We start from the raw sequence: 24,489 nt of genomic DNA on the forward strand, positions 1-24,489 counted from the left end.
AAATGTCAAGGGGTGCAATTGCTGGAGAGCATGCAAGAGTACGTTCAGTTTTATAAGAAACAGCCAAACTGTCTTGCAAAGTGTTCATGCCATTCTGCATTCCCACCAACAATGGATGAGAGTTCCTGTTGCTCCACATCCTCGTCAGCATTTGGTGTTGTCAGTGTTTTGGATTTTGGCCATTCTGATGGGTGTGTGGTGGTATCTCATTGTTGTTTAATTTGCATTTCCTGAAGACACATGGTGCTAAGCATCTTTTCATCTGCTATTTTGGCATCTGTGTATCTTCTTTAGTGAGATTTCTTCTCAGATCTTTTGCCCATTTTTAAATTATGTTGTTTGTTTCCCTCCTGTTGAGCTTTAGAAGTTCTGGATACTAGCCCTTTATCAGATGCATGTTTTGCAAATATTTTCTCCCAGGCTACTGCTTGTCTTTTCATTCTCTTAACAGTGTCTTTTGCAGATCAGATATTTTTAATTTCAATAAGGTCCAACTTACCAATTTTTTCCTTCAGACATCCTGCCAGGGTTGTGATCCAGTGCCCAAAGAAAAGAGTAAATATGGCCTGGCTGCATATTTATTTTACCACCGGTCTCAAAGGCTGTTACCCTGGGAAATTTGGCTCCATGGATCATGAAATAAGTGGAAAACATCCTATTGTATCCGCACCACAGATCTCTGTCTGAAACGCACACCAAGTCATGAGAAAGGGAAATGGCCAGTCTGAGCTCAGTCCTCCTAAGGTGGAGAGACTGGGCAGTCATACAAAGTGACAGCAAGATGGGAGATGGAAGGGAGACTGTGAACAGAGCACCCGGGCTGGAACGTTTGTCAGGAATGCTGGGGGCTGGGGGCTCTGCCATGTACAGCCATTAACGTGCGCTGTGTCCTCCAAAGCCTTGTTGGAATTTGTATCCTTTTTTTCTCATAAGCTGCTGTCTCTTCCACAAGCTGGGATTCACCAAGAGACTCATGACTTCTTTTTTTTGGCCACACCACGTGGCATGCGGGATCTTAGTTCCCCGACCAAGGATTGAACCCATGTCCCCTGCAGTGGAAGCGCGGAGTCTTAACCACTGGACCGCCAGGGAAGTCCCCAGGACTTCTTTTAAAATTACTTTTTAAAAAAATTCCAATATGTATGAATATTTCACTATTATGATCGAGTGGGGGTAGGGAGCCACGTCTATGGATGTCAAAAGTAAAGTGACTTTAACAGAATGAAGAATGAAAAAGAAAAGGTGAATAAAGACTTGGGCCCTCCTACTTACGGCCCTAACACGGGTCCCTCATCTATGCCAGCTGCCACGGCTCACGGAGGGCAGGGGAGTCTTTGTGAGGCCAGGGTGACCTGAGTTACAATAGTGGCCCATGCAGAGCACAGTCCTGGGAGCAGAGCTTTATCCTCTGCAGGAATGCATTCACCTCTCTTCCATCGTGGCGACACCCTGCTGGTGACCGTCATTCCTTTGGTCCTGGTGACTTGGTGCTGAGTAGAAATCTCTGGAAGGTACCTGGAAGCACAAGCTCTCCGAGCTGCCAAGTGTGATGATCACCTGGCCCAGAGGACCCGTCTGTCTCTGTGTCCTTGAAGAGAATCTCATTGTGGGATAAACGGGGGGGAGGCACATGAAAGGTGGTCGTGAGAGCTTATGAACTCGCTTAAGAGGTGGCTGTGATAGAGCCAGGCCCAGACCATTTCAAATCATCTTTACTCTCTCTCTTTTTAAATTTTTCTTAAATGGAAGTGTAGTTGTTTTACAGTGTTGCGTATCTTTCCTCTCTTTTAGTGTGTTTAAATAAACTAACACAAAATTTACCATTTAAACCACTCTTATGGGTACAGTTCAGTAAGTGCGTTCACGTTGTTCTGCACCCTTAACCGCCATCCATCTCCAGAACTTCTTCTTCATCCTACGCTGAAACTCTCTACCCATTAAACACCAACTCCCCATTTCCCCCCAAAACCCAACCCCTGGAAACCACCGTTCCACTTCGTCTCTATGAATTTGACTACTCTAGGGACTTCACATAAATAGAATCATACACTGTTGGCCCTTTTGTGTCTGGCTTACTGCACTCAGCATCATGTTTTCAAGGTTCGTCCATGTTGCAGCATCCATCAGAATTTCGTTCCTTTTAAAGGCTGAAAAATATTCCATTGTATGGATATAGCACAGTTTGTTTATCCATGCATCCGCTACTGGACATTTAGCTATTGCGAATGCTGCTGCTATGAAAATGGGTATACAAATACCTATTCAAGTCCCTGCTTTCAGCTCTCCTGGGTGTGTACCTAGGAGCGGAATTGCTGGGTCATACAGTTATTCTACACTTAGCTTTTTGAGGAACCACCATGTTTTCCACAGCAGCTGCACCATTTTACATGAGCACCAGCAATGCACAAGGGTTCCAATTCTTTACATCCATGCCAGCACTTGTTTTTCTGTTTGCTTTTTGATAATACCCACCCCAACGGTATGAACTGGTATCTCATTTTGGTTTGATTTGCATTTCCCTAATGATTAACAATGTTGAGCATCTTTTCATGTGCTGATTGGCCGTCTGTATATCTATCTGGAGAAATGTCTATTCAAGTACTTTGCCCGTTTCTGAATTGGGTTGTTAGTTTTTTTGTTGTTGTCACTGAGTTGCAGGAGTTCTTCATATATTCTGGATATTAATCTCTCAGACATACAGGATTTGTAAATATTTTCTCCCATTCTGTGGGTTGTACTCTGTTTTGATCCCACCTCAGATGTGTCCAGTTTAATTTTTAACCACCCAACTGGACCAGGTGCCCCGTCGATTTTATTCCTGATTTTGTCAGGGACCTGTCTCTGGGTAGACCCACCTTTCTGAGGCTGGGCTCTAACCTCTCAACCTTTTTAGAGTAAAGAGTAGAAAATCATTTGCTAGTGGATGTTCCTATGACTTCGAGCACCTTGTTAGCTCTCAGTTCCAACCTGTTCCTTTTTGTTTGGATGACTCATTTACCGTATTTATTTTACATAGCAATTTACCCAAAACTTTACTATTAGCCTCTTAGGACAGTTAGAAATTTAGGACAAAATAAAGTGATTGGATTTCTCCTCCTAAGGCTTAAAATCTCTATTACTTGATGCAGGGAGGTGGATGTCATTCAATTATTTAACATTCTGTGAGGATGTACATGTAGGCCACGTGGATGTGTGCTCTCTGAGCAGAGAAAGGTGGCTCCTGCTGTCTATAAAATGGGAATCATGATTGCTACTTTTCTCAAAACTACACAAAAATGCCAGGGGTTTACTTAGCACCAGCTGGAAAAAGAACCCAGATTTCTGCCCAAGCATTTCAGCATTTCCTCTCTCTTTTCCTCTCCCCCTTTAGAAAACTTTTTTTAAAACCATCATGATTGGGTCTCTGCTCAACCATTTCTGTTGCTACTACCCCTGGAAACAAACCAGAAATTGTAGTCTACCATGCTCCCCTGACCATAAATGGCAACCTTAAAAAAAAAAAAAAAATCGAGGCAGCGTTTCTGGAAGAAGCAGACTTGAAGACCAAACTTGACATCAAGCCCTACTGAGAGTGTGAAAACTGGAACCATTTCCTTACTGATTGCTAAAGCAGGGTCGGCAACTACATTTCATTATAACTTAAGGAAGACTTAGAAATGGGTCAAAGTGTCGTTTTTAAAAGGCGAATTTTTGTTTTGTGGTTTGTTCAAACTCAGAAGGATGTAAACCTGACTGCTATGGGAGAGCTGGCCTTCCCTAGCTGGAAGACCACCAAATGCATGGCTTTTTGTAGGGTTTTTTAAAAGATAACAAATTCGATTATTAAGTTAAAGCCTTTATGAAAAGGAGCAACACCATTACAACCGAGAGTTAATTCAATCACGTCTAGCCTAGGAAAAATACTGAGCACAAGACAGATGTTTAGACATACACATACATACTGCATTGTGTATATACATATAATATTGCGTATATACCCAAATAAATCATGTATTTCTCTTTGTTCCTTAAGAATATTTCATTAAATGCACTTGTTTGTGGAACAAATTATCATAATTCCTGCCTTTCCTTTCCAGTGTATCTCCTATTCTTCTGTTGAAAAGAATACATAGAATTTTTAATTCTGCGGTATTTTTTACTGGTGGGCTGCTCCTGCCAACAGCAGGAAACCAGGTCTCTAGAAATCTGTTTTAAAGCTTTGAGAATGTTGTGACAATTGTTTTAATTATATTGTTTGCTAAGAAGTACCTCAGAAAGGAGCTGCGACATTGCTCGACTCAGAAGGCCTCCAGAGGGATAAGTTTGCAATGGGCTCGCTTCTCAAAGGTCACCACCGTGACACCACACAAATACCTCTTCCCTTGTCATTTTGGTTGGGGGGAAAAAGAAAAAAATCCTTGCCTGGGGCCAGCCGTGCCTTCTGCCTGGTTTCCCTTTCCTGATGTGTAATCCGAGCGGATGCCCTGGATGCCTTCTTTCCGTTCCCACGTGGGATGATTCTGTCTGTGAGAGACAGGAAACTATGATTGGAGCTGTTGTGACCATTTAAAAGGGAGGGCTCGGGCCCGGCACTGACCTTTTTAAAAGTAAGTTTGTTAGAGAGCCTTTCATGAGATCAGCATGATGTCAGGGAACATGAGGTTAAATTAGCACATTAAAGAATAAGAGAAGTGGCTGACAATCAGATGAACTCAAGGCTTACTTCCATAAGAGATCAACAGGAGACAGGAGTTTTCCAAGGCAAACATGACTGGGTTTCTCGGCTGGGTCTTGTCTGGCACCAACGTGAAGCTCTTGATGGTTTAGAGCAGCGGTCCCCAACCTTTCTGGCACGAGACCGGTTCCTGGACGACAATATTTCCGGGGGGGGGGGGTTGCTTCAGGCTGCAATGCCAGCGACGGGGAGCCGGGGAGAGGCAGATGAAGCTTCGCTCCCCGCCGCTCACCTCCAGCTGTGCAGCCTGGTTCCCTACAGAACGCAGACCGCTGGCGGTCCTCTCGCCCGGGGGCTGGGGACCCCTGCTTTAGAACACTCAAGAGGCCACATTTGGGGCAAGGCAGGATGGGGATGCGTGCGTGCGTGCGTGCGTGCGCGTGCGTGCGCGTGCGTGCATCCGTGCGCGTGCGCCCCACGTGTCAGCCACCGTCCTGGTGCTTCCCTGTAACCAGATGAAGGTTATTAGCGAAAACAGCTTAAACTGTGCTCACCCAGGAGTCATTTCTCCCCTCTTGCTTGCAGCATCCAAGTGACCCGCTCGGGCTCGCCTCGAGTTCCTCCTGGGCTGGTGCGATTTCGAATAATTTGGGCTGTCAGAGCTGCCAGTGGAAAGTGGAGGTTATTTGGTCTGTTTCAACATCTGGGAAGGAGCGTGTCATTGTTTACATTGTTTACTGCATGCCCTAGGCACTGCAGCCGATTATGCATCGTGGATCCTGCTCAGGAAGCCGAGATAAACCCAGGCTGGATTTCTCAGCTTCTATTCCCATCCCTGTTTTTATTGTCATTTCAGAATCAGGATATTCATCTTTTTATGGTATCTCGTCTGATGTCGGCGCTAATTACTCTCCCTACATTAAATTCCCTGCAAACACTGAAATGCCCCCAAGGCTTCCATATGGAAGAAAGCCACCCACTCCATTTTTCTTGAGTTCTGAAAGCTACAAGTCGGGGAGCCAGGGGCTCTCCCCCTCATCTCCCAAGGTGTGTTAGAAGATGCCAGGCTTAATGGCCATTTATTGTGACAGTGCTTGCCTCCTGCTTCATAAATCGCCCCAAGAAATGGCTCACCTTCAAAGAACAGTCTTTCCACTGGGGATTATTTCTCAACCCTTTGTTGATGCTCTCCTGGATTTTGCTTGACATCGTTCAGTGAGCTACTCTCTGTGCATCACAATCGTTGTTACTGCTTTTGTTGCTGTTGTTCCAAAGGACTCCTCACCGTCCTCGCTGCTCACAGGCTCTCCACACGCCCATCCAGTCTGCACTGTTTCCAGACTAATCTTCCCGATGGGCAATCTTTTTGCTCCAATACAGGCTTCCCACAGCCTTGCGAATTAAGTAAAAAGCCTTAGCCTTGCGATGACACTCAAACACCGTACCACGTGGTTCAGCCTACTTCCCCCTCCCCTACAAATGCCCTCTCTGTGACCAAACCTGTGTCTTATTATTCTCATCGCACACATACTTTCCCTGCCTTTCCTCATACTGTCTCTTTAGTCTAGAACTACGAACGCCTTCCTCCCATCTCTTCCTGCCCGCAGTATGCCCAGTTTCCACACTCCAAATCAAACTTATTTCCTTCATCAAGATTTTCTCAGTCCCTCAAAGAGATGTGGTTGTATCCTTCTCAGAACCTCCACAGTATGTGCTCCTGCCACTTTCAGGGTGATCAAATCTACTGGGACCACTGGAGAGTTTGTTATGGTAATCACAGGCAGACACAGACTGATAGATAGTTTGAATTCCAGTTGATAAAAGGCTTAAGACATCAATCAGCTCCCTGTGATGTAATTTACCACAGCTGGATTGAGTTGCTAGATTTCTCCAAAACGACAGAGGGCCACGGGGAAAACTGGCTGCCTCAAGGTGAATTTTGTATAGCTCTTCATAGCCCCCACGTGTGTTGAATGATCTCTCCAGGTGGTTTCTAGCTCTAAGACCTATAACCCTATGAACAACTTCTATTTGTTACTGCTCATAAAAGTCACGGGCCAATATTTTATTTTCACCTGGCACATAAAGGATGCGAGAGGTTAATTGAATAACCTAGGCTCATGCAGCAAGGCAACACTCGTTCTCAAACCAGACTTGAGGTATTTGAAGCTGAGTCCCACTGCCTCACCTTCTTTTGTTGATCAGTTACACACAGCAAAGGTGAGATGATAATTTATCATCTAAATCGACACTTTTGTGTGTGAAAGGGAACATTGTTCATAATCATTCTGGAATGACAGGCATAAACCATGATATACGGGTACTAAATTTAGGCGTAGGGGAAAAGTAAGGTAGTTTTTTTTTTTTTTTTTTTATTGAGGTCTTCAACAGACCTTAAATTTGGATTCTTCAAAATTTATGGGGTACTCTAAATTTACAAGCATTTGTATTGCTTGCCACTCACAAAAACCCTCCTGTGTGGTTAGGTTGACTGCCCTTCTGCCCTTGTAGCAAAAGGAAGCATATGGCAAAGCTGCCCATCCCAGCCCCAAAGTGGTTAATCATGAGTGGAACAGTTTTTTGTTTCATTTTTTGGCTACTCTGTGAGGCTTGTGGGGCCTTGGTTCCCCAACCAGGGATGGAACCGGGTCCCTGGCGGTGAAAGCTCAGAGTCCTAACAACTGGACCACCAGGAAATTCCCTGGAACAGTCTTAAATTTCAAATTGCACCCCTCCCATTAACACTCCAATCTCTACTACCTTCTCAAATCGATAATTATTAGATTGTTCAAAGGAGCCAGACGTCTCTCGGGAAGCAAACCTTTGGAGTGCCCTGGGTATATCTCTTACTTTGCTTGCCCTTCCCACTTCTTTCTAATCTCTGAGCAAAATGTTAGCTGATGTCTGATGCCACCACACAGAACCAAAAGAGGACTCCTGTAAGGTTGGTGCCCCCGCCGATTTCTCACTCTGTGGATGTAATAACAGAGAGTACGCCAAAATTGCAGGATGGCCCTTTGCCTCCAAACCTGTAATTGTCTCTTATTTACCAAGCAACCCTCTGGTCTTGGCCACGAATTGTCTATTCCTAGAAAAGATGATGCAGTGGGATAAAGAGCAGTGGGTGTTGGATATAGACTTGGGTTTGAATCCAGCGCGAACTACTACCACTACCTGCAAAATGAGGAAAACCATGCCTGATTCATACAGGTTTTCATGAAGTATAAATTCAATAGTATATGTAAAGCTTTCAGCTCTCATCTTGGGCTCATAACGAGCCTTGGTTATCACTTTTGAAACCTTTGACCCCAAAGCAGCAGACTTACCACTCAGTGTGAGTCGAGTCAGCAAGTGAGGGAACTGTACCCACAGTGTAACCTGAGGGATGCAGACCTGGTACTTGATCTTGCCTTGGGCTTTCTCCACTCGCTTTTTTTTTTTTTTTAGAGACACGGAGTTTGGAGGAATAAGCTAGAATAGAATATAAACTCAGAGTACTCATCTTCCCTTTGCTCAAAGCTATTGAGATTATATTTTATAAATCCCCCAAATAAAATATATAGTCTGACCATACAAAAAAGGTTGTAACTGACACTGTCTCATAAAATCCAGAAAGGGTGGTTGCCTTACTCATTGTGCTTTACACGTAGCAAGCGATGAAAATAAATGAGTGTGTGGAATAATAAATAAATAAATGAGTCTGTGGAATATATGAGTGAATGAATGAGATACCATCACTACCATCACTGGTGTGGACATATTTATACATTTATATGTACAATTATATGTATTTATATTTATACAAATAGAAATATTTTTATACATTACATAAATTTATAAAACTATATATATAAACTTGCACAGTTTTTATATACACGTACATAATTCTTGCATCCTGGTCTCCCTGATATATTTGCTATTTGCTCTATCAGTCAAGGTCCCAACAGGAAACAGGTGGCCCTCGAATTAGAATAATTCAAGAAGAGCTTAATAAAGTGACTGTTTATGAAAGTGTGGGTGGGATGGAGAGGAAGCATAAGGAACACTAGTGACAGTGGAAGAGCTGTTACTAGTCCTAGGCCTTAAGGGATGAGCGCGGGAGGAAGCCACCACAGGAACCTGGATAAAAGAGCATTTCCTGAGAAGGTTGCCTTGATAGGAGGTCAGTGGAATGACCGCCTGGACCGCACTGTCCTCCCTCCCTTCGATCTCCTGCTCATGGACCGAGCCCAGTGGGGAGTCAGAGCCCTGGGGAACCCATGATATAGTTATCAAGGAGGGAAGGAAGGGGGAGGGGAGGGAGAGGGGGAGGAGAGGAGGCGGCACGTGAGAGACATTGGGTTTGGGCTATGTCTGAGATCCGAGGTACTTTTTTTTTTGTTTTTTTTTTTTGCGGTACGCGGGCCTCTCACTGTTGCGGCCTCTCCCGTTGCGGAGCACAGGCTCCGGACGCGCAGGCTCAGCGGCCATGGCTCACGGGCCCAGCCGCTCCGCGGCATGTGGGATCTTCCAGGACCGGGGCACGAACCTGCGTCCCCTGCATCGGCAGGCGGACTCTCAACCACTGCGCCACCAGGGAAGCTCCGAGGTACATTTTTTAAAGAGGAAATTAAAAGCGAAAACTGTTACTAGAGTCTTGGTTTCTTACAGTGGTTCCCTGCCTAGAATTCCGCCGCCTCCCCCTCTGGCACTTGGGTGTCATCTCCCCTAAGTCGTCTTCCTTCCACTGGCCTCTCGTGACCTGCAGGTGCCTGAGCGCCTTCCTCTTTGCGCTCCCCTCGCACTTCTGACGTTCTAATGACTGGTTTCCTTCTCCAGGAAGGAGAAGGGGTTTGGTCCTCCTCGTCTCTCCCATCCCCAGCCTAGCGGCAGGCGCACAGTAGGTGCTCCGTCACTGTTGGTTTGAATGGATGACTACGTTTCCCACGAAAAGAAAGCAAGCTTGCCATTCAGCTACTACACCTGGGTCCCTTGGTTTCCTAGATTAAAGCCTAGAACCGCCGCCTTCCCTGTAAGCGCATCTCTTCTTACTTAGAAGGGCAGGCAAGTGAAGACCACCGAGAGAAAGAGGCGAGGGCGCTGGTGAAGCCGAGCGTCTGGAGGTCAGCAGCGCCCCGAGCCTGGGAGCAGCAGGAAGATGGGTGGAGGGGGGCGCTCAGACCCGCAGCCAGGTCTGGAGAGAGGAAGCTCCGGTTATCAATTCCTGCTAAAGGTACTTGGGGTATCGCTTAAACTAACACTCGAATTCCCAGTAACCCCCTTCTCTTTCTGGAAGCCCTGACACAAGAGACCTTGAAGAAAACAGCAGATATGCTGATACGAAGGTCAGAGAGATCGGCAGGATGCCGGGGAGGCCGAGCAGGTCAGAGAGATCGGCAGGACGCGGGGAGGCTGAGCTGCCTGGGCGTCTCTTCCTCAGCTTTACTCTCTTCTGTGGCTCAGTTCGCTTTTGGTCGGTGGTGTGTGATGTGTATGTGTGTTCGCTTGTGTATGTACATGCACGTGTGTGTGCTCATGTGCGCATAGGTGTTTGTGAATATGTGCGTATCCCTGTGTGTGTTTGTATGTGTTTATGTGTGGGTGCTTGTGTGTGTTTGCATGTGTGTCTGATTTATGTATGTGTGCATCTGTGTATGTGTGTTCGTGTGCATTTGTGTATGTGTGTATATGTGTTTGTCTATGTGTGTGTATGTGTGCCTGTTTATGTATGTGTGTATATATGTCTGTGTGCATGTCTGTGTGTTTATATGTGTGTATCTGTGTTTATATATGTGTTTGTATATGTGTGTATACGTGTGTGTTTATATGTGTGCCTCTGTGTTTATGAGTGTTTGTATATTTGTATATGTGTGTATGTGTGTGTTTATATGTGTGCATCTGTGTTTATGAGTGTTGTCTGTTTGTATATTTGTAGCTGTGTGTGTTTATATGTGTGCATCTGTGTTTATGAGTGTTGTCTATGTGTTTGTATATTTGTATACGTGTGTGTTTATGTGTGCATCTGTGTTTGTATATGCGTGTGTGTGTTTATGCATATGCCTGTGTAAGTCTGTGTATGTGTGTGTGTATATATGTTTGTGTGTACGTGTGTGTAGGTATGCGTCTTTGTGGATGTGTTTATGCGTGTTTGTGTGTGCACGCGTGTGTGTATAAGTTACTGGGCCCTTATGCTCTAGGAGTAGTTCTAGCCCACTCTCTGCAGGAGCCAAAATTGGGCAGAGAAGTATTTCTAGGCAGAAGGAGGCGGCAAATGAGCGAGAAGGGCTCTGGGTAGCACTTTCATTAGAACCTGCCCCTCCCCTGCCGCACCTGTCCCTTCTCTTGCTGAATTTTCCCATGTGCTCCAGGCAGACTTGAAATCGCCTGGTGAGGTTAGCCCACAAACCGTAAATATTTGCTGAGCGATCACTGTGTGCTGGTGACAGAATTCTCTTGGTTGTGTTGGGTTTTTATTTGCACAGAACTGCCTGGGTTCTGTTGAAGGGAAAAGATAAATACTGATCTTTATAATTATCTCTTTCCAAATAACAACAACGTTGACCCTTCTGTCATTGGAAAGAGCTCGGCATGCTTTCCCTGCTCCCTCCCTCATTTGATCTGGAAGCATGGCGGGCTGTGAGGTTGTGAAGGGCTGCTCCTTGTTAAGGAGAAAATAAAGCCCATAGAAGTGTGGACTTGGTCAGGTTCACATAATTATGTGGGATTGGAAGGTGGCTCTTGGACTCTTTTCCATCAGACATCATTGCCTTTCTAAAATGATGTTGACAAGGGTTCGTGGAAGGACATTTTTAAAAACTCCTTTTAGGGGTAACGCAGCCTGAATAATGAGAACTATATGCTGGCCCAGGGAACTCCTTAATCCTCTCCAGCAAGCTTTGCCAGGCTTTTTTGAGCATAAAGCTTCTGTGAGGGAAATTCCTGAAAAACAATGAGTTCCATGGAACTACTGTGATTAGAAGAGCTTCCACAATTAATATTCAAAAATGATGTTGCTTTAAGAGATGTGCTTAGTCAGGACCCTGTATGCTGAGGGGCCCAGGAGAGGGCTGGACAGCTGGCAGCGGCTGGCTTCCTTCCACACCCCCTCCCATTCTCTAGGTGGCACTAAGTAACTTCAGTTTAGCACTTTTTCCCCCAGGATGAATTGACACAATGTTTTAAGTTCATTTGAGCAATTTACAAATAGTACTCTATGGCAAGTCAAACTTTAGGAAAAGAGGTTGAGTTTCTGACCTTGAGTCTAAACTTCCTTACTGCAGTTTCAGCTTCAGCTGGGACTAGAAAAATTTAGGTTTACTAAAGAAAAAAAAAAAGAAAGAAAAAAAAATCCACCTTCAAATTTCCATTTATTCTGGAAGGTTCTACAGGAAACCAAAAGAGTTGTTGGGTGTCACCGCTGAGGGGTGTGATTTCTTACAGACGTAGTTCCAGCTTCCACAAATGTCGTGGCTTAGAATAATTTCTGGAAGTGAGATTGGTCAGGTTATGGGACCCAGAACTCAGAAGTCACCTCCAGAAATCTTACGGAAGCCCCAACACAGTGTTTCTGCTGGTGCAACTTGGGTATCTGGCCAAAGCTCTCCTCCTCCCCTGCTTTTTGATCCCTGACAAAAGACCACCTATATTTTCTGATCCCTCTGCCTGAACTCTGAGGGATGGATGGAGCAAAGTGGGAAGTGTTCCTTTAATGACTAGTGAGCAGAGGGTCTGGCCTTGCATTTCTTTACAGCTGTGTGACAGTGGGGTTTATATTCTTCATGTGGGAAATTAGGGTGTGAAATAAGAAGAAAGAAATATATATGTTTATCCATCTCTGTCCCTGGTTCCTGACACAGAGCTCCTAAGATCCTTGTAAACAGGGGTCCGGGGAGAATCTTAGTTGATCTTTGACCTGGGTGCTCCACACAGAGCTCCTAAAGCCTTGTAATTCCTAAGTGATAAGAGCATCTGACAGAGTTCCTAAATCCTTTGGAATTTCCTGGGTGATAGGAGTGTCTTTTGTTCTAATGAGGTGGCTCTTTGTGAGCTCCTGGATGGGGGCTGGTCACCAGAAAGACTAAGGCATGATCAGAAGCTTGACACATTCAGGCCCATCCTCCGTCCTTCAGAGAGGGGAGAGGGGCTGGAAATGGAGTTCATAATCATGCCTCTTTGAGGAAGCCTCCATAAACATGCCAAAGTGTGGGTTTTGGAAAGCTTTTGGGGTAGTGAACACATCTACACACCGTAACCATGGGAACAGAAGCTCCCGCACCCAGGACCCTTCCAGACCTTACCCTGTGTACATCTTCATCTGGTCAGGTATATCCTTTCCTATATCCTCTGTAATATATCAGCAGTAGTAAGTGGACTGTTTTCCTAGTTTCTGGGGGACACTAACAAATTAGTGAACCCAAGGAGGGGGTTGTGGGAACCTCTGTAGCCAAGTTGCACAGCAGTCATGGGGAACCTTGGGACGCACTGCTTGCGGCTGGTGTCTGAAGCGGGGGGCAGTCCTGTGGGGCTGAGCCTTTAACCTGAGGGGTCAGTGCTAATTCTGGTTAATATCAGGATTGAATTGAATTGCGGACACCCAGCTGGCACTGGAGAATTGTTCAGTGTGGGGAAAAAGTCGAGTGTCAGAAGCAAGGGGAGGGTGAGTAGGGGAAAGCAGTGCATTTTTCCAGGACGTGGGGATACCGGCTTTGCCCACCATACACAATTATTGAGGGAGTCATGTGAAATCACATAAGACAGCACTTTACAAATGGAGACGTACTAGACAGAGATGAGGTATTACAAATTTTGTGAACCAGTATGGAACCCAGATAAAAAACTGGTGCCCCAGTTTCCAGCAAAAACTCTCCTTCTCTTGTTCACCAGGTATGGATGAAATCCTCTCGGCACAGTCTCTCTCCCACTTGCACTGTCTTCCAGGGACATCTGGTAGTGTGCCCTGCAGGGCTTCAGGTGTGTGTGGCCTCCTGGAGCATTGGTTTTATGCAAATAAAGAGTTGGGCAGAAACATTCATTTTTTTTAAGATCATAAATGCATTTAATTTGACTCCCAGGAAGAAAAGAGTTGGGAAACGTATATGAAGTGATATTTGCTATGCCTTTTTTTTGAAGTATAGTTGATTTACAATGTTGTGTTAGTTTCAGGTGTACAGCAAAGTGATTCTGTTATACACATATATATTTTATATATATATATATATATATATTCCTTTTCAGATTCTTTTCCCTTATAGATTATTATACAATATTGAGTATAGGTCCCTGTGCTATACAGTAGGTCTTTGTTGGTTATCTATTTTATATATAGTAGTACACATATGTTAATCCCAAACTTCTAATTTATGCCTCCTCCCGCTTTCCCCTTGATAACCATAAGTTTGTTTTCTATGTCTGTGAGTCTATTTCTGGTTGGAAATATTCTTCTTTAAATAACATTATTCATTCATTCATTCAACCCATGTTTATAGAGTGCATGTGGAGTAGAATTAGATATAAAAGTAGCTGAAGAGTCGTGATTCTCTCTCGTCACTTATTCACGATCTGTAACACAAATCTATGTGCAGGATATATAATAATCCTCAGTTGATCAGGATCTTAGTCTGTTCAGGCTGCTGTAACAAACTACCATAGACTTGAGGGCTTAAACAAAAAACATTTATTTCTCACAGTTCTGGAGGCTGGGAAGTCCAAGATCAAGGTGCTAACCAATTCAGTGTCTGGTGACAGCCCACTTCCTGGTTCATCGATGACCATCTTCTCACTGTGTCCTCACATGCAGAAGGGGCTAGAGAGCTCTCTGGGGTCTCTTTTATAAGGGCACTAATCCCATTCATGAGAGTTCCACCCTCATGACCCTAATCACCCCCAAAGACCCCACCTCTTATACCATCACATTGGGAACTAGGATTTCAACATATGAATTTGGAGGGGTGGGGGAAGGATGATATAAACATTCAGTCCATAGCAATCAGTATAGGCAACTAATCTTACCCCTTCCATTCCCCAGTAGTTTGACAGTTTATTTTAATTCAAATATTTTTGCAGTCATTATGTAACTTGAAAGTTTGGACCAGCATGTTGAATTACAGCCATAAAGATTGTGTCAGACTTTTCTATGCTGCTGGTTCTGAAATTTCCACCACGTGATAAATGGTTTTCTGGACCTCAGGCTCTCTAAACCTTGAAGCACACAATGGTGTGTCTTTGAAATGTTCTTCCCTAGCTAAGAGTAATAATCACTCATTCCTTTGTAAAACCATACTATGTCTTCTTTACCCAAAGTTCTCTTCTGTTAGTCCCATCACTAAGGATAGCTATTCAATAACTAGCTGTTCTTTCCACTTACACTTAAATTAAAAACAAAAAACAAAAAAAACACCAGCAAGGAGCAAACTTGAAGGAAGCCATCATGGTATTGCTGAGAGAGCTGGAGTCTGACCCAGGAAGATGGTGTGACTCTTACCCCACCTAAAAGCATGCACCTTTAGTCAAAGTCTTCAACCCTCCAGGGACCCTTCTGCATAATGGGGACACAAGTATCAACATTGTGGTTTCCCTGACAGTGCTTTTCAACCTTGTCTACAGGGTACCTCTATGTCAGGGTCCCTGCTTCCAAACTTCCTTGACATTCCGTGCTCATCCTAAACATTTAGGTCTGTTCTACTTACCCTTCTGCAATGTAATCAGACTTGTTTTAATGTACAAATAATGTTTTTCTTCCCAAATCTTTGAGTGAAACTGATGCTCCAGAGAGAGGCTTTACATACCTCTAGCATATTACAGCATATCTCTGGGATGTACCTATACTTTAGAAGTGTGGTTGTTAAGATGATATTCAGGGCTGAAAATACTCAGCAGGTATGCATCCGTAAGAACAATATTGGCCGTTAAAAATGCTGGAGAGGGTGTGGAGAAAAGGGAACCCTCCTGCACTGCTGGTGGGAGTGTAAGTTGGTGCAGCCACTGTGGAAAACAGTATGGAGGGTCCTCAGAAAACTAAAAATAGACCACATGATCTTGCAATCCCACTCCTGGGCATATACCTGGACAAAACTATAATTCAGAAAGATACATGCACCGCTATGTTCATAGCAGCACTATTCACAATAGCCAAGACATGGAAACAACCTAAATGTCCATCAACGGATGAATGGATAAAAAAGATGTGGTACACATACACAATGGAATACTACTCAGCCATAAAAAAGAGCAAAATAATGCCATTTGCAGCAACATGGATGCAACTAGAGGTTTTCATACGAAATGAACTAAGTCAGAAAGAGAAAGACAAATACCATATGATATCATTTATATGTCGAATCTAAAATATGACACAAGTGAACCTATCTACAAAACAGAAACAGACTCACAGACATAGAGAAGAGACTGGAGGTTACCAAGGACTGGGGGGGAGGGAGAGGCATAGACTGAGAATTTGAGGTTGGTCGATGCACACCATTACATTTAGAATGGATAAACAACAAGGTCCTACTGTATAGCACAGGGGACATATCCAATCTTCTGGGATAAACCATCATGGAAAAGAATATTTTAAAAAAAGAATGTATATATGTGTAAAATTGAGTCACTTTGCTGTCCAGCAGAGATTGGTATAACATTGTAAATCAACTATATGTCAATAAAAATAAATAAATAACTATTGGCTGTTAAAATATTAAAACACCTTTGTTTCAACTGGTAAATAACTGCTCCCCAAGCCCTTGAGTGGCATCCATTTCCCACATCACTCCTCTCCCCCGACCCCTGAACTCTGCATGCTCCAGGAAGTAAAGAGTTAATGCCTGTACTCCAGGGACCTCTGGGAGCCTCCACCGTCTGATTAGTTGGTGGCCTGTACCATACAGGCTGTTCTATTTTGAATGTCATCCCATGTTACATGTAACATACATGAAGCTGCTGGCACAGGCTAGCCACTAAATAAAAGCGGTAGGTATTTCCAGTCCTGTGGCTTTGGAGAATTGTCTACTTGGAGTCTATATTTTGAACAGCAGTGTAACCGGCATCCTTCCTTCCCTTGGGGAACTGCACCTTCCCCATTCTCTGAGGTTCTGCTGAGGCTTCCAACTGCAGCACCCCATCCCTCCAGTGGCCCACAGGATGGGCAGTGATGTAGGTCTGGAAGATCAGGGTCCCCATTCCCTGACAGGCATGTGCACATGACCCAAGATAGAGCAATAGGAAGCTTCCCTTAGAACTCTACATAGTCGTCCCTCGGTATCCACAGGGGGACTGGTTCCAGGACCCCCCTGATCCCCACAGATACTCATGTCCCTTATATAAAAAGGTTTCTGAAATTCGATCTGCAGTTGGTTGAATCCACGGATACGGAGGGCTGACTGCATTATGAATGCAGGGCCTGAAACGCTTCTTGTCCCCCTTTGAAACATGAGCTGAAAGGATGTGGCCCCAGAGCTCCTGTCTGTGCAATGAAGGAGGAGCCTGGGAAGTGGCACACAGACAGAAACAGACAAACGGAGAGACTGAGAGGAAGAGGGGACCCTGGTGATGCTGTCTGGGCACCAGACCAAACTTTCATCCTTCACAACGGTGATTCTCAAGCTTGTGTGTGTGTCAGCATCACTGGAGGCGCTAATGAAGAACCCAGAGGCCTAGGGATGTTGAAGTGGGAGGGGGTTGGACCCTCTGTATTCGTGCCACACTCTCCAGGTGATTGCGTCCACATCAAAGTTCGAGAAATACAGCTTTACAAAAGCATGAGATCCAATACACCTCCTCTTTTGCTGTAGCTACTTAGGTTTCCAACAAGCAGACTGGGAAAAGCACCTAGAACTTTCTGGCACCACGTAGACAGGGAATAAAGCGAATTTCTGGTCAAGGTCCCAGTATCCCTGATCTCGGGTAGCTTAGTGAATTGCAGGTTTTACTCATGAGGAATATTCTCCATGGACCCAGTGGTGGCGGGAGCGAGATTTTGAAGTGGTTAAGATGACTCCTCCCATCTTTCTGGGCTCCCCTGCGTCTACAGTTATCTGAAGGGCATTCCCTGAGCTGGAAGAAGTTAGGCGGCAACCTAAGCTATCAGGCAGATGGCAGAGGAATGGGGAAATAAACAATAAACAACAACTGAGTAAAGACAAGTTGCAGGACTCTGGGACACATGGTATCAGAGCCCTTTCTCTTCCTTTTGCCTTTGCGTCTCACCGTGTGCTGGGTTCATTCTCTTGAGCTATCTCATGTGATGTGACTATCGCCAGCTCTGGGGCTCCATCCTGAGGGGTTCAAGACTGTAGGACATCCACCAACCAAGCTGAAACGTCCCAACCTCCTCACTCTAGCCTGAATTAGGTTATACCCTCTTGCCTGTGTTAACCCTGTGGCCAGGGGATAGCAGCTCTTACCAGAAGGGAGTGGGTGGCTGCTGGCTGTGCAGACAAGAGCCGCCCCATCTCAGATTAATAGTGAGTCATGTGGTATTCTTATATCCGTCACCTCATTTGATCTTCACAGCAGCCCCACAAAAACATAAACTATTACATTTATTAGCGTTGATGAGGAAACTGAGGCTCACAGAGTTCCTACATGGCAGAGCAGGATCTGAACCCTGGCTGTATTTTTTTTTTTTTGCACCACACAGCATGTGGGATCTTAGTTCCCAAAACAGGGATCAAACTCATGCCCCCTGCCCTGGAAGCACGGATTCTTAACCACTGGACCACCAGGGAAGTCTTGGCTGTATTTTTAAATAGAAAAAGAAATATAATTGCTCACTTAGGCCCCAAAGTCCATGGTTAAGCTCGCTTCAGGCATGGCTGGATCAGGGGCTCTAATGATATCATCAGGACTCAGTATCAGTCCACCTCTTGGCTCTTCCTTACTTTGTGTGGGCTTCTGTCCCAGCTGCATGTGACAGCAGCAGCCCAACCCTCACTCCACAGTTGTCTCAGGATTTGGGACCAGTGGGTAAGAATAGAAGCCTATTCCTGGAAGCGCAGAGAAAATCTCTCATTAGCCCAGATTGGGTCACATGACCACTCTGCACCAATCACAGGGAAATGCAGCAGACTGATGGGTGCAGCCCCGGGTCACGTGACCACCCCTGGAGCGGTGAGGAGGGAGGGGTGTGTGTGTGTGTGTGTGTGTGTGTGTGTGTGTGTGTGTGTGTACTGAGGTGGTTTCATAGGAACCACAATTCGTTAGGAGGTGGAAAGGATGACTTGAAAGAGGAAATCAGGACACACTTATTAGAAAGTGTGAGTGAATGCCAGGCAGCAACATCAACAGATGTCTACTACAGTTGGACTGTTGTCATTTTATTCTAGCTTTGCTGGGAAAAAGCCAGTAAGAACAAATTCAGCAAATCACAGACTTGCACTGAAGAGAAGAAACTCAAGAATCTACGGAGCTCAGCCTTTTTTCTCTAAATAGAACATAGTTTGTACTATTGAAGACAGATGATTGTTTATTCTATGCTGAGAGCTCTCTGGCCAGACGGATTCCAAATATCCTTCCATCTGCAGATCCTTCCAGGGCTTTGCAATTTTTACTAATTAATGAGAAGACTGGGGGAGGGGAAACTTAAAATGAAGTAATAAATATGCTTGGAAGAAAGTTAAAGGGCTGAGTTATTTCACAGTTCTGGAATTCAGAGCAATGAAAAAAGTAAACAGTCCTATTGGCTCAAAGGAGAATGCTTTCATCCATGAAACAACTTTATTTAGATTATTTTGGTGTGTTGAGAGACTTTCCCTGAGGCTATATTATAAAATAACTCCTCACGTTTTTATTCTATTGGGCCTTGTGAAACAAGAAATTATTTGCTGCGTTTAGTTGCTGTGTAATGGGGCTTTTCTATCATTTACATGTCCTTGGTATCTATTAATTCACGTAATTGTGGAAGCAATTGTCATTAAAATTTCTTGTAATGTATAAAATCTAGATAATGGGACCGAAGACCTGTTTGACCAAATTGCCCGTGTCAATACAATTTCATGGGTTTTAAAATTAGGAAAAATTTTTGAAACCGGTCCCTGGTGATAAACATTTGAAGATGATTTTTGATCTCTGAAAAAAAAAGTGTTCCCAAAAACACAGGTGAAATCAATTCCTTTCTGAGTTGATACTGATGGTGATTTAATGAAACGAATCTTTATGAATTAAAAAGGATATTTATTTATCTTACCTACCAAGTTTGAGAGTCTGGTGGTTTCTCAGCCAGATGAGATATTACCTAGGAGCTGCACACTTAGAACAAATTGGGCATGGCTCCTATGATAAATAATGTCAGTTTTTGAGTTCCGTTGTTCCACTCTGGTTAGAGAGTCATTATCATTTATGGAACCCTACACGTATATGCTTCATTTTGGTCCAGAACATCTTCCGTTGTGCTAAATTCTTAGGAAGAACAAAGTATGTGCAGAAAGGGTGCTAGCCTAGGGAGGAAGCTGAGTAGGGAACTAGCTACAGTATAATGCATTCATGAGCTGTTGGAAGGAATCTTTCCTAAAGATTAAGGTCCCACAGATTCAGTTCATACAGGAACTCAACGAATATTTGTTCAAAGAGAAAAAAAATAAGTAAAGGTATCAGCATAAAATCACCTTGCAGACAAAATTAGAAAAGCCCCGTGTAGACATTCCTCTTAATTTACACCTCCCCACCTGCCCCTCCTAGCTGGACCTACTTTGACCAATGCTATAGGAGTCAACATTGTCATTAAAGAATGTCATACCAGAACTCAGAGAAGAATGCGTTTGCTCACCTTCCCAGAGATAAAAATAACTGTGAGCTGGGATAGAATTTTCTAAGGCACACGAAATCAGCCTTTTCAATTGTGAAAAAGGAAACATAATTCTCTTCGTTGCATCATATGTACTTGCAGAAATGTTCTCCCACAGAGAAACCCACCCCACTGTGTTTAAGTAACTGATGTCCCCAAATGTATTAGTCACAGAGAACATCTGGGTTGTACAATTCCAGGGGCAACAGTCAGACGCTTCCACGTGAATGGCACCGTGGAGTTTGTAACCCAGCACCCGCATAGTTATTCTTCTTAATAGCTGTTGTTGAATTTGTTGCTTCTCTGAAGCCTCAGTTCATAAGGGCGTGGTCTAGTTTTTTCAGAGCTTCATCTCATATTAATTAGTTGGTTTGCAAAAAGTGTTGCCGTAAATTAATGCATTGTTTTTCTTTTCTCCCTGTTTTTCTGGTCTGTGGGACTGGAATTCAGGAAGAAGAGGGATCCCCAAGAGAACCACAATGCCTCGGGTTGGAACGGAAGATGGCAGCAGGTAGAGTCCATTCAGGGCAGCGCCTCCTTTTCTGGGCTACTATTGTTGACAGCAAGGCTTGCAGAATCCGAAAGCTCTGCAGATTGCAAAGGAAAATCTGTATGTTCCCAGTGATTGGAAACATGACTAGAAATGTCACTTGTGATCTATTCCAGGCACGACATCTGGATAATCTGGTCATGATGCAGAAAATAGCTTCTTTTCTTTTTCTTCTTCTTTCTTTTATTGATTTCAGTTCTTGCTGAACAAATACTTGCAATGAAGTAGATGATGATAATGATGAAGAAATTTCAAATTCAGTAATACTGAAATAAGTAGTGTAGTTTTTTACTAGAGTATTTATGATTACCTTGGAAAATGCTATCTAGATGCATTTGCTGGTTTTTTTGTTAGTGTATAGTTAAATATGCAGCTTTGCTAAAGCTATTTACCCCATAATAGGACTTCGATTAAGATAATATGGAAAGAAACAAATCATGAGTTTATAACTTAGCTTCTGCCTATGATCGGTAATGATAATGAGATGTAATGGTCATAAAAATAAACATTAGTTGAATGGACCTCATAATAATGAAAGCTAAATCTTAATACTCTCAGCTTCTATTTTCCAATGGCTTTAATTTGGTGTTTTATATGATGAGGGGTTAGAAGAGGGCTCCAGACGTGTTTGCTGCTCATAGAGGGTCATGTTCTTGTAATTCAATGGAAATCAGGGAGCAGAATTAAGAAAATAAAAATGGTAACAAAAAGAATATGCACAGCGAGGGGGGGGAAGTTGGCACCCTGCTCTGATTTACATGGAGGAGAGACAATTAGCAATTATCCAGCTCTAGCATCTCCCTCTACAGCCCTCCCAAGTGTCTACCCTCGCCAGTAACAGACATTGCTTTAGTTGCGGGCCTCTTCCGATTCTCTCCCCTTGCAGATCTCTGCATGACTGACTTCTTCTCTTCAGGTAGTTCTCAGCTGGAATGTACAGTCCCAGAAGCTACCTTGTCATTCCTTGAAATCACTCTTCATCCCATTGCCGGTTTTTATTTTTTCCGTAACACTTATTAGGATCCCAAATCATCTTTCTGTTGATTGGTTTCTTTACTTACTGTCCTCTCAAGAGATTGTGGCATAGGAGCTGGGTCTGGAAAGAGAGATACGAAATCCATTTGTGAAGAGAGACACATTAGCTGGTGTGTTTATAAAGTGAAAACCAAATACTGTAAGTTGAATCCACAGTGATATCTACTTGGAGTTCTGCCCATTTTTTTGCTGACGACCTGATCCTTTGGCAGCTGTCACCTTATCCTGAGGTCTGTAATTTATATTTGCAGGGGCCCCCCAGGGGACAATGACGGGTTAATCGGGAGTGTATTTAAATTTTACCGCCATCGTTACCTGTCCTTTGAGCTCTAATAATTCGGCATCTATGTACGTTGGAGGTTTTGTTTAATGTGACCTGCCTGCAATAGACAGAACCCTAATGCCTACTCAGAATCAGGTAGCATCCCCCCTTGACTTTATGGGTGATGTAGCTGAGCAGATAGAGTAGCCCATTTGTAACAAGTCCCTTTTAATGTGATACAGCATGGGTTGCTGTCACCTGGTGCTTCATTTCAGCAAGACCAGCGCTGGGAAGTTTCATTAGATGGATGAGGTTTACCTTTACCTCCAGCCGGCCCTTCTGGTGCCCTGAACCTCTTCAGTGGGGTTGCTCCCCACTACCTCATCCCCCAGGTTCTCTACCTTCAGAAGGACATGCAGTCAGGCTCATACACCTCGGTGCATGTTAACTCACATCACTGTGTTGCTTCTTGTTCAGCCTGTTGGTATTTTAAGCCACAAATCTACCTGTGGAATGAAAACAATGTGGTGGTGTTAGAGGGATTTTAAACACCAGCAAACAATTAAAGAACAGGGGCATTTCTGGCTCCAACCACGATGCCTGGTTACACACTTTCTCAACCTGAGCATTGGATGGCCCTGAGTTATGGGGCCATGCAACGAAGATTCCATCAGATTGTGTGTCTGTTTACAAGTGAGGTTAGATCCTTTATCGAAAGCGCCATTTTAAAGAATTATTATATCCTTCTGATACAATATTCAAGGCAAAAGTAAAGAAAAGGATGGGAAGCTAAACTGGGGTTAAGCTTATCGCTCTGCACAGACAAGGAAGCATGAAGTCCTGGACCCATGAAAAATGGTGGTGAGATGGAGGTATTACGGTGAAGAGGTTTCCATATACTTAAGAGATCCTTTGATGCGGCCGTGATGTTGCTCATATAATAGAGAAAAAAAAAGCAAAGATGCTTTACTGATAGTGACAAGGAGGAGGCTGTAATTCCAACCAGGGAGAACTCTACGTCAGCAAGAAGGCACGGTTTGAAGCCTGACAACGTGACCCAATAAGCCAGTTATTGGAAGGTGCTGAGGACAGGGCAGGAACTAGTCTACACGTTCTCACCTGGGTGTATGCCTTGTTTCTAAGCAGCTACTGTAGCAGAGTTGTCAGAGTTTTGGTCTGCATGGCTCAGGCCCCCCTCTCTCTCAGGTCCTTCTTTCCCTGGATAATTTCTCTTTCCGTTTTGTTTCTCCATGGAATGTGTTCCTTTCCCAGAGCCTCCTGTGATTGCTCTGACTTTTTATTGTAGGGAAGAAATTATATGATCCGCCTTCATTTAATCTCTTTTTATTCTACTGAAAGGCCCTTGGAACAAGGCAAGAATCACACACACATACAACAGCTTATAAAAGGCATCGATATTGAATAAGATGAAAACTGAGCATTACTTTTCTTAGTACAGAGACTCAGGTTTATAGCTGACAGGAAAAAACAACAGATCTTGCTTAGGCTAATCTTATTGGTAGCCAAAGGAAAAGATATTCTGTAGTACCAGTTTTCTAGAAAGAGGGAGATGAACAACTTTTCAGAGGTGGCCCATCATATCTTAATTTATTCATTCATTCATTCCCTTGTGGGCAATGAGACCAATCTATGGGACAACTATGCTTTCTTGAGAGAATTCTTTTTAAAAATTAATTGGATCCTTTCTGATGGCTGTGTTTCCCAAAAAAAAAAAAAAAGTAATATGTGTTTTAAAAACGTTGGCTCTATCTTGCCACGTCTCTTGCCACGCATTGCTTTAGAAGCAATGCCAAGTCCTTTTGAATGCTGAAACGATTTTAAATGTGTTTAAAATCCAGGAAGACTTTGTGGAATCCTCATTAGCTTTTAGTTTGCATTCACCCTGTGCTGTTAGGGCCCCAAGATTGCAACACTTGCTTCATAAGAGGCGAGAAACCATTTTATTATGACTGTCAAAGAATTTCATGTGAATGTTCTCCTTTTGCGAAAGGTCACCTAGGGTGGAGTGGGCCCCAGCACACTTACAGAGGTGGCTATCTGTGTCATCTGCACTTAGTCAAATGTTCATTTCCTGTGGTTTGTAGGTTCTTCAAGTGTAAAGTAACGAACCCCAAACGGTTAAAGTTCTTTAACTAAAAATGGATGCGATGAGGGAAAAATATATGTATTTTTTGTAACCTTTCTGGGGAAGTGAGACCAGGGTTCCACTCTGC

At 43.9% G+C, this 24,489-nt stretch overlaps 1 protein-coding gene across 1 annotated transcript in view; it reads left to right on the top strand.

Moving 5' to 3' along the window:
• The window catches only part of FAM107B (family with sequence similarity 107 member B), a 219,831-nt gene that overhangs the window by 60,414 nt on the left and 134,928 nt on the right, over positions 1-24,489 (top strand). Inside the window, exon 2 of the mRNA XM_030832444.2 lies at positions 20,859-20,919. Coding sequence (XP_030688304.1) covers positions 20,859-20,919 — 61 coding nt within the window. The remainder of the gene's footprint in view (positions 1-20,858; positions 20,920-24,489) is intronic.

Source organism: Globicephala melas, chromosome 2 (assembly GCF_963455315.2).
Source record: "Globicephala melas chromosome 2, mGloMel1.2, whole genome shotgun sequence".
NCBI classification, from domain to species: Eukaryota; Metazoa; Chordata; class Mammalia; order Artiodactyla; family Delphinidae; genus Globicephala; species Globicephala melas.